The 10,660-nt window shown below is 50.2% G+C and overlaps 1 protein-coding gene across 1 annotated transcript in view; it reads left to right on the forward strand.

The window, feature by feature from the left end:
* LIN28A (lin-28 homolog A) overlaps positions 1–10,660 on the forward strand; it is a 35,964-nt gene extending 25,304 nt beyond the window's left edge. Inside the window, exons 3-4 of the mRNA XM_074976484.1 lie at positions 7,784–7,968; positions 10,447–10,660. Coding sequence (XP_074832585.1) covers positions 7,784–7,968; positions 10,447–10,660 — 399 coding nt within the window. The remainder of the gene's footprint in view (positions 1–7,783; positions 7,969–10,446) is intronic.

Genomic DNA, 10,660 nt, shown 5'->3' on the forward strand with positions numbered 1-10,660 from the left:
ACCATTGCTGAAGGCACCAAGGATATGGACTGGGCCGGTTTGACCAGCTCCATGGGCTGAGGCTCTGTCCGGGCAGCTGTGGCGATGCTGGTGCTGGCCCATGGAACAGCCTCCCTTGCACGTTGATGCTGAAATGTAACAAGGATTCTTTAACTGTCTCAATTACCTATTGGACTCAGGAGCAAAGCACATCTGTGAAATCGGGGTGTGACCCTCTTCCCCGCAGGGCGAGCAGAGCGCGACCTCCCCCTTTGACCTCCCGAGTGGGCGGGGCGTGGGAGAGCCCCAGGACTTTGCTTTTTCCCAATATGACCTTCCAAAGACACCAGGCCACTAAAAAGAGCAGAGCACGTCCTGGGCAGGAGCCGCAGGCGGTGGGTGAGAACTGACCTGGCACGCAGCGGGCAGGGGGCATCGCAGCAGAGGGGCGTTTGGCTGGTGACCAAAGGAAAGGGGGCTCTCGTGGGGGCCTTGCTGGGAAAATGGGAGCGCAGAGGTTTGGCCGGAGCTCCTCGCACAGGCCCGGGCGTGAAAGCCACCCCCTTCCTGGCCAAGCAGGGGCGCGAGAGGGGCAGGGGGCTGGCGGGGAGGAAATGGCAGGGGTGAGGGCTGCACGCGCTCTGCCTCACGCACAACCAGGCGCTGAGGGCAGCTCGGCCTTTAACACGCGGCTTCCCAGTGTCCATTTCAGCTTCCCTCCCCCCATGGAGACCCTGGAACTCCTGGAATTTGACCAGCGGGAGCAGTGGACAGGGACAGCTCTTTGTTCTCCTGGTCCAGCCTTGGTGACTAAAAGCAGAGCCCCTCCCCTCCCCCCTTCCAGTATCTCTCTAGGCTCCTGCTTCTCCTCCCCCTTTTTGGGGGGTGGAGAGAGAGTGGATGAGGCCTGGGAATGTTCCTGCTTTGTGTGTGGTGTGGGGCAGGCGAGAGGAGGAGGAGGGGGCGTTGGGCCCCTTCCTTTCAGATGCAGGAGGTATGCAGCTAATTCAATGGGCTTCACTTTGATTACCTATCTGATAACAGAGGAATTTGAACAATGTGTGTGTTTTGGGAAGGGGGGAGGGGGATGCTCGGAGGACCACCAGCCTCTCTGCAGCTCACTTCAAAAGGCCCAGGCAGGGAGGGGATGGAGGGGCTGAGCCCCTGCCTGCCTGCCCTGTTATTTCTCTCCCTTCCCCAGGGAGAGGGGTTTCCTTTGCCTTTTGTTGGGGGTTTGCCGTTTATCTCCAGCAGGCCTGGAAAATAAACAGCAATATGTCACGTTTCGGATGGCTCTTCCTCCTCCTTCAGCACAAGGGGTGCTGCTGAAATGCAGCCACCTCTGGAGGCTAGTGCCCCGCGCAACATGGTAATGAAGGGGAATTACAGCCGAGGACGCTGAGGCAAGCCTCGGTCAGGAGACAAGTGAGGGGGACATAGCAGATGGAACCCCCAGTGGTTGGTGGTTTTCTGATGGTCTCCTGGGAGGATCTGCAGTGCAGCAAGCTGTGGAGAGATCCGGGTTGCCAGCTCTGCTGCTGTTTGTTCAAGTTACTGTGCCCCCTGCCTCAGTTTTCCCACCTGTAAAAAGGGGATAAACCCAGGCTCCAAGGTTGTTATGAGGCCAACATTAATAATTGTGATGTATGTTGATGCCTTGTAGTTGGAGGGATCCAAAAAGTGGATCAGCGACTTAAATGAATAATGCAACTTGTGTAGTGAAGTTACCTTCTGACCAGTATTCCCCAAAAGCTGAGTGCTTGGGTGTCTGCCCAGGAGAGAGTCAGGTGCTGCCCAGCTGATTAGCAGAGTCCCCAAAGCTGCCCACAGCCATCCACACATGCCTCAGTGCACATAACAAAGTTTATTCCACACATGGATGGAAAAAAATCAGAGGGGACACTGTTTCTGACCCCAGGTGTCAATCAGCTTCTGCCCTGAAGCATGAAGATTGACAGTCCTAGAGATTTTTTTCTTGGCTAGTGTAAACACAGAGGCTGTTCCCTCTCATATCAACATCTAAAGATAAAGGTCTGGCCTTTGTGTGAGCGTTCATCTCAAAGAGTCTTCCTAGGCAATGGTTCCCATCACCTATTACTGAAATGCGTCTACTTCTGGGGTGGAAGGAATGCAGCATGTGCTCAACACAGCCACACCAGGCAGTTTGGGGCAGGAAGTGAAGGCATCATTTCCTCACTGGTGCCACGCAGGATGTAATTGCCCAAATTGGAGTCTGTGATGGACATCCCAGAACTCCCAAAGAGGGAGGTGAAATCGACAATGATTGTTAAGCTCGTGGGGGTGATTTCCAAAGCAGGGGAAAGGGACGTGAATGACTGCTGGTTCCGGCTCTGTTCCTGGCCCTGCACTTGAGCTCTGTTCCTGGCCCAGAATGATCGCTGGGCCTGGCATGTTACATGGGACCCCCACCAGGTCCCCACTCCCAGCTGTGAATGATTGCTGGGGATGGTGGGATAGGTGAGGCTCTGCTCTACCCATACACGTGGGGCTCCACCGCTGGCCCCAGCTGCCAGACCCACACCCAAAGATCCCCAATCCCAGCCCCCTAACCTCTGTCCACATTACACTCTCCCCCCACCCGAGCCAAGACTTCTGGCTCTAGGGGGCAGTGGAGGGCACAGACAGGGAAGGGAAGGTTCAACTCCCCATTATAAAAAGTATTCCAGTGCCACGGGCTGGTTGATGCAAGTTCATGGGAGGGAGCTTGATACTTTACTAAGCACTCTGCGTTTGTATGAGTGTGTTGTTGGAGCCTCTTTGTGCTGCAGGTAGATCTGGCTTTGGGTTTGCCTGGTGTCCCCAGGGTGAGATGTTAATTTCCTTTTCCAGCTCATGGAGGTGCTGGCTGTGACCAGCGAGCAGCGTGCATCCCTTCCTGGAGTAACAGGTGACCCGAGTGGTTTGCAGCCCTGGTCCCTGCCTCTGTGATGGTGGCTCTGTGAATTGGATCCGGTGAGAAGCCTTTGTCCCTCTAAAGGGGATCTCACCCACCTATGAGCTCCTCGGCCAGCCTGGTGAGCCACCCCCAGGCCACAAATGGGTCTAAATTCCCTCCTAATGCCTGCTTCTGTGGCACCAAGTATGTCTCTGTCCATGGATACTGCCTTGATTATTGCCAGGAGGGTTTCCAAGCATCAGCTTTGGAATGGGGCATTGTCAGAGGAATCTGGAGAGAGGACAAGCTGGGGAAAAAGCCATGGGCAGGGGTCAGCAACCAAAATATCAAGAAGAGCCATTTTTTCCGAATTTGGTGAACAACTCAATCATTCAAGAGCCACAATGCATGTGAATACGAGACAGTCCCTAATATAAATAACATCAAACCCTACTTTTTGTAACCCCTATTTTGAGAATGGCGCGCACACCATGATTTGTAATGCGATACATGTGGATGTTCACAAACTTTTTACATGGTCCATTTCCTCATGCTGTACATGTGGGTGTTTGCACCACTGTCTTCCTGACTTTCGCTCCTGAGCTTACGTTAATGATGCCAATTTTGCTTCCTCTTTAATTTGTTTTCTTTCTTAAAACGCATGTTGCCCTTCACAGCAGGAATGCCACAAGCTGCCTTTTCCTTTCAAAATCAAGACTGTATTAGCAACACGATCAAAACACAGATACAGTATCATATCCCACAATGCACATGTTAAAGGGGGAGTTATCCAAAGATGTGAGGTCACAGATAGTTTGATATTTAAGTATGAGTTGTTCATTGTTGGGCTTGTAGCCATTGACCATTTTTTACAAATGATTGAGAGTTTGTGTTTTTTTTTACTTTGCAATTATAGCACTGGGAGCCAGAAACAAGTCCTGAAAGAGCCGCAGGTTGTAGATCCCTGGCGGTGGGGAAAGAGTGGCAGGAGATTGGGGTTGGAGACATGAGAATCACAGTAGAAAAGATTAAATGTTCTTTTGAACTTGGAGGATACTTCTTTTAGTCCAAAGCCCATCCTGACCTCAACCTTCCCTTTCCCATTGTGTCCCCAACACCCCAACAGTCCTATCCTGGCCAAATAGCTCCAAAGAACTAGCTTAAAAAAATCTCTCTTCCTCCTGATTTTAGTAGTTTTTCCACATTCAAGCCATTGCCACCCTATGCCAAGAGCTGGGGCAGGGGAAACGGCCGCAGGGCAAGGTGGTTTTGTGTGGGGATGGGGAGAGGAAACGATGTGAATTCTCTCCCCTTAAATACACCCTCTAAATGTGGACATTTTCCTACAGTCAGCAAAGCCTGGGCTGTGGGAGATCACATGACCTGGGTTACTGAGTAACAGATGAATGGTGGGAATGCTCCATTCTTAAAAAAGAAAAAATCTTGTTCCAAAGAGCAGCATGTGGACCAGATGGGCAGGCAGGGAGTAAGACTCTGCTGTAGGGAGAGGGGAACTGCCTGAACAGGGCTTGGGAAGGGCCAGACACAATGCTGTTGTGGGTTAAGGGGAGCTGCTAAAATGCTGTGCAAGTTATTTTAACTCCCCTCCACCATCCCAAAAAGATTGCAAAGTAGCTCTTTACTCACCCATCCCCCTCCCCAAAATCTGACATTGCCAGATGGATGCGTAAATATCTCCTGGACCCACATAGACTCTTAGCAGTAGCCTGATGTGGTCTGATGGGCTCTCTGGTGTGGACCAGCAGGAGGTAGACTTGTGCGGCTGAGAATACCATGCCAGTTTTGTCCAAGGTGCTCCAATGCAAAAGCAGAACAATGCCTGCATTCCTCTAGCTAGAACTGCTCATGATCTTGTTGTGCGGGAATGGATAAAACTCAAGGGGAATTACTTCCACACTGTTAATTTTTTGATTTGCCATCAGCCAAACGGCTGAAATGGAGTCTCGAATCAGATTCTTCTGTTTGGTTTCACTGACCACTGAAGGGACCTAGTCTTGTCCAACTGAGAGGCTGCCTCTCTGCTACTCCATCTGTGTCACACCACCAGCATAGACTCTCCTGACTTGAATAGGTGTGGGCTTAGTGCAAGCTATTGTTTAGTTAAATTGTCTATGGAACTCTGCTGGAAAGGACAGCTATAATTCAGGTTTTGCTGTGCTCCTGAGCATCTCTCTGTAAAACTGTGGGGTAAAAGGACCACAGAGTTGGGACACATTGAATAAATTCCTTTTGTAGCACCCCTGTCAGGTCATATTGGAAAACTGCAGCTTCGCAGGTCCTTGTAAAGTTTGTTTTTATTGTTCCAGCCCACTAAGAAACTGCTCAGGGAAACCTCAGCAAATATGTCCCTTACAAACCTGCAATCAGGCTGTTCATTGATGATTTTCAACAATCTATGAAGCTTAATTGTAAAATATAGTTTTGTCCCAAGTGCCACAGGTTTTGCCTAAAGTACAGAAAGAAGCGTTGAACTGTGAGTGGCTGTTGTATCTTCCTACAGTGTACGCAATGTAGGTGCACCCACCAAGTGCAGGGCAAAGAGGGCAGTTGTCCCAGGCCCTTTGAAATGCTGCAGCAGGAGCTGACACTTGGGCCCTGACCCTTGTGGGGCCGGGAGCCAGCCCTGGGCCCACAGTGGCTGTCAGCCCCCTGAGTGTAAGAGCTCCGAATAAGCATCCTGCATGCGGACTGTATTCTACAGATGCAGGGTCTGATCCTGTAAGCTACTGGAAACCCACGATTCCAGCTGACATCTGGAGTCTTTGGAATCCTGTGGCATTGCACCTTAGGTCGTGTCTCTACTTCCAGGAGAACTGTGCTGCAGTGATCAATCCCCCCAGGGTTGATTTAGCGGGTCTACCCAAGGCCCACTAAATCAACCACTGATCACTGTCTTTGACTCTGGCACTTCACCACGAGACCAAGAATCATAAGAGAAGTCCATGAGAGATTTTCTCCCGTACATGTACACGCGTACGCACATACACACCCCTCTGTGGACATCTCATGGCAACTCAACTTAAGGTACCTTGACTTCAGCTATGGTATTCACATAGCTGGAGTTATGTGCCTAAGGTCAGGCCCCTTGCAGGGGGTGAAATTTCATAAGGTGGGTGCAGCACAGTCAGCTGCTGAGTCTCAAACTCATCCATCTCATTAAAAAGGTTGAAATCGGTTACTGTTTTTATGTCCGTGTATTCATATTGATATACTGATTCATAAAAAAATTTGACATGCTGCAGATTTACTTTCTTACACACGCCAAAAGGGGGTTCATCTGAACAAGTTCCTTATTCCTGGTCTAATGTGCAGAGGTCATGGCCAAAGCCCTCGGCAGAGTGGAGGGTTCTCCACAGAAAGTGGTGATAGGAAGGTATTCAGTTTTTTTGTTTAAATCCTTAAAAATTTCCCACTGTAGCTTCAATTTCTCTTTGGGTTTGTCTACACAACCACCTTCTTCTGAAGGAAAATGGTAATTAGGGTGTTGGGAGTTTACTAATGAAGTGCTGCCATACATAGGAAGCACTTCGTTGAGCAAATTCCCCCCCATGGCAACTTCGAAGTTTTAAACTTCAAAGTACCGGCACGTGTCCAGCTGCAGCTCACCCGCCGGTACTTCGAAGTCCCTTTACTCTTCAAAATTTTGAGGAAAATTACTCAAAATTTTGAGCCATGGCTCAAAACTTTAAAACTTCAAAGTTGCCGTGGGGGGGAATTTACTTAATGAAGTGCTGCTTATGCATGGCAGCACATCATTAGTAAACTCCCAACACCCTAATTACCATCCTTCCTTCGAAGGAAGGTGGTCGTGTAGACAAGCCCTTAGCTTTCTCTCCCACTCCCCCTGCCTCCTTTAGCCACTCTGTGCATCACTCACTTTTCTCTTTGGTGCCATAACTGGCACTGAATTACTACTGCAATTTCGCACCCAGTCATCGTTTTTACTAGAGTGCGCTGAAAAAGTGTCGTCAGACTGTCTCCTTGGGCTGGTGAATCTGCAAAACTAAATCCGCGAATAACGAGGGCGACCTGCATAGTGCATATGTGTGGGGGAGGAAATCTCTCATGGAGTTCTGTTATGGTTCTCGTTCTGGTGGAGTGCCAGAATTGAAGAGAGCGATCAGTGGCTGATTTATCTTCCTGTTGATCTACTTTATAATTCTATGGTGAAAACAAGAACATGGGCAATTGTTCAGGCCTAGTGCACTGTCACAATCTGGTATTTTTAGGTCTGATTTTGCAAGCCAAGTGAAACTTGGGGTCTGCAGGAGAAATCGAACCCTTGGAAGGGGACAGTCATCTGGAAAGGCTGAAGTGTATCTTCCGTGTAGCTTCCAGGAGTGTAACTGGGGCAGTAAGCACTCTGTCATCCCTGTTCAGGTCCCCCAACAAGTCGGGGGGGCAAAGAAAGCAATTGCCCCAGGGCTCAGCGATTAAAACGTGGCAGCCAGAGCTCTGGGTCGTTTAAGTCCCACTTGGAGCACTGCTTTGCACAGCTCTGAAAGCATGGAGGACAGCCAGCCCTCAGCACCTCCAGACCACAGTGCTGGGATTCCCGCCTCCTCCAGCACTGTGATCCAGTAGTGCTGAGGGCTGCATGCCCCTGGCCCCTCCCCTTCTGACTGAGCCCCGCCCTCTCTGACCACAGCCCCACCCCATCTTGCCCACGGGCCCATGGAATCTGTCAGGCCCTGCCCACCCCCATCCTCTTGTCTGTCTCTTGTCCATCCATCCATCCTTTATCAAGCTCTGCAGTAGAAGGAGGAGACCTCCCTTCTTGCAGTGATACTCCACCTTGGTGCACATAGTTCTTTCCACTGTGCCACAGGAAACTGGGTCATTTTGCCATGTCTAACTAACCCTTTTCTCCCTGCTCTGGCCTCCTAGAGCAAGCTCCACATGGAGGGATTCCGCAGCCTGAAAGAAGGTGAGGCAGTCGAGTTCACCTTCAAGAAGTCCTCCAAAGGCTTGGAGTCCATCCGAGTGACCGGCCCTGGGGGCGTGTTCTGCATTGGGAGTGAGAGGAGACCAAAGGGGAAGAACCTCCAGAAACGCAGATCCAAAGGAGACAGGTAAGGCCAAGGGCCTGGTCAAAGAGCAGCATCTGATCTCCAAGGGCTTTTCCCATCAGCCTAGTCCCTGATCTGAGCCATGGCAGGGAGAGTTTTGGGGTGGTGGGAGGACGCATAGTTAGAAGACTGGTTTGTGGGCTAATTTTTGATCTGGTAACACAGTCCCCATCCCTCTACTGCCCTCACTCCCCCTGTTTGTATCAGCCCTTAATCTGAAAGACTTTCTCTGGTTTTAGTCATTCCACGCACCACCTCTTCCTTTTCAAACATGCCCCAATATCTTCTGCGTCTTTTCGGGCCCATGCCACAGTTCTGGAGTTTATCCAAGACCTAAAGGCATCCTCTTCAGCATGGAAAGTTTCCCTGTTGGAGAAGGGTGGGTGGTTGACACTTTGCTTCTGAGACGATCACCAAGGTAAACGTGATCCTGGTTCTCGCCTGGTGACGACAAGAGGAGACCACCAGTTCAGCTTCTCCAGACATCTCATACGGGTTTCTGCTGTAACCCTATGAGGGGAACTGTACAGGACAGAATTGTTAACGGAGCTGGACATTACTGGTATTAAGGGGCAAATGAAAGGGAGCTGAGCCAGGGAAACCCCATCTGGCTGCTGGGCCTTTGGGACACAGCTGGGAAGACATGAGACTGAATATCACAGAGCCACTGGGAACAGAAGGGTTCTTGCCACAGGGCTCCTGGGGGTAGAAGGGGCAGTGGCCCTTCCTCTGAAAGATGCTTCCTTCAGCTTTTAATGAGTGTCAGATGCAGATTTCTGGGGAAAGGGCAGAAAACCAGAAGTGAAAGGCCAGAGGTCAAAAACACCCAGGGCTGAATGGCATGGACCACTGCTCCCTTTCTGTGTGTATGTGCTCAGAATGGAGCCATAGTGCACAGCAAATTGGGGGAGGGAAGGGGTAATTTTCTCCAGTCGAAAGACTAGTGTTGCGAGATCAGTGACTGTTCAGGAAATGGCTGGCCGGTGGGCTAAAGTCTCCCACAGCAGCCCTGCAGCCCAGAGGCAAGGCCCTTGTTTGCACTGCTTAGCCTTCCCCTCCCACCCTGAGTTTACAAGGGAGTTCCTCAAATGTTTAATTTCCAGGGGCTTCCCTTCCATCCCAGGCTGGCAGCAGCGTGATGTGTGGCAGTGCTGCCACCTGGTGAACATTTTGGAGTATATTTCCCAGCTGTAAGAAGCTCTGCCTGTTTGTATCCCTCCATTTCGAATGAGTGGGTTCTGCAAGGGCCAGGGTGGCCAAACAGTTCTGAAGCAGCTGGCTACTGCTACAGCAAACCAGCCACATTATTCTGAAAATATATTTATTGCTCCAGCCAACTAGCCGCACAACCGAGCCAAATAGCCACATGTCGCTAATGTGTTAGACACCACAGAGCAAGGGGATTTAAATCCATTTGGGGCATGCCAAATACAAACCAAGAGGCTTTTTTGTTTTGTTTGTTCATTTTTCCTTGTCGTTGGTTGCTTGATCATAGAGATGTAGGACTTAAAGTGTGGACCAAAGCCAGGAAAATACACTGACGGAAAGCTTGGCCGAATTTCGTTTCCATCTTTTTTATTGTTTCAGTGGACAATCTCAATGTTGATTTGTAAGAATGTTTGTTGAATTTAGATTTCTAGAGTTGTGCAAAATTAAGGGGCGGGAGTCAGGTAAAACATGACAGGAAAACACTGAGAATCAAAACATTAAAGCTTTGTACCCATTAAAACACAAAGTGTCACCATCACGTCAAAACACGCAAAATCATCCGTGTGTCTGTGCAGTGAAGTCGAGGTTTGCTGACCATCTAATCTTTCCGAGCCTAACTCAAAGGAAGGTGAAATGTGATGTATTGTCCATGTGTCCAGGGCACTCTCCTGGGTGGAATCTGAACTAATCGGCTTTGTTCCTCAGGGTATGTCTACACTATGGGCAGATCGGCCCTATCAGGGTAAAACTTCCAGAGTTCAATTTTGTGTGCCTGGCGCAAACACGCAAAATCGAACTATCTGCAGTTGGCAATCATCCCCTGTACTGCAGTACAGAAGGCCAGCGGGAGGTTGTGAGGAGTACAGGAGGTATCCCGTTGACCTGCCTCTGTGTGAATGGCCAGGTAAGTCGATTGCTGATAAGTCGATCCTAGCTGGGCAATTGCCGTAGCTAGAATTGCGCATCTGCAGTTGACTTACCTGCCTCGTGCAGACCAAGCCTCAGCCACTAGGTCGCTAATAGAGATTTCTCTTTTGGAGTGGGAGGCTGTGAGTTCTACCCCTGTCTTGATGACCACAAAGTCACCACTGTTTCTTTACCTCGGTAATGGAGAGACTAGTCAGTGCTGGGAAACCAGCTGCATCTCCCCCATGTGCTGCAGATAATGCTCCAGGCATAAGGGATGAGGCAACTGGAAAAGCTTTAAGCAGCATTCTCAGTTGGAATGACCATCCCCTGACGTGCCGATGTCTCTCCTTTTCCTCTTCCTAGATGCTACAACTGTGGTGGGCTGGACCATCATGCCAAAGAATGCAAGCTGCCGCCACAGCCAAAGAAATGCCACTTCTGCCAGAGCATCACCCACATGGTTGCCAATTGTCCCATCAAAGCACAGCAATCGCCCAGCTCTCAGGGAAAGCCCGCCTACTTCCGGGAGGAAGAAGAAATGCACAGCTCGTCCCTTCTTCCTGAAACCAGGGAATGA

This window comes from Carettochelys insculpta, chromosome 24 (genome assembly GCF_033958435.1).
Source record: "Carettochelys insculpta isolate YL-2023 chromosome 24, ASM3395843v1, whole genome shotgun sequence".
NCBI classification, from domain to species: Eukaryota; Metazoa; Chordata; order Testudines; family Carettochelyidae; genus Carettochelys; species Carettochelys insculpta.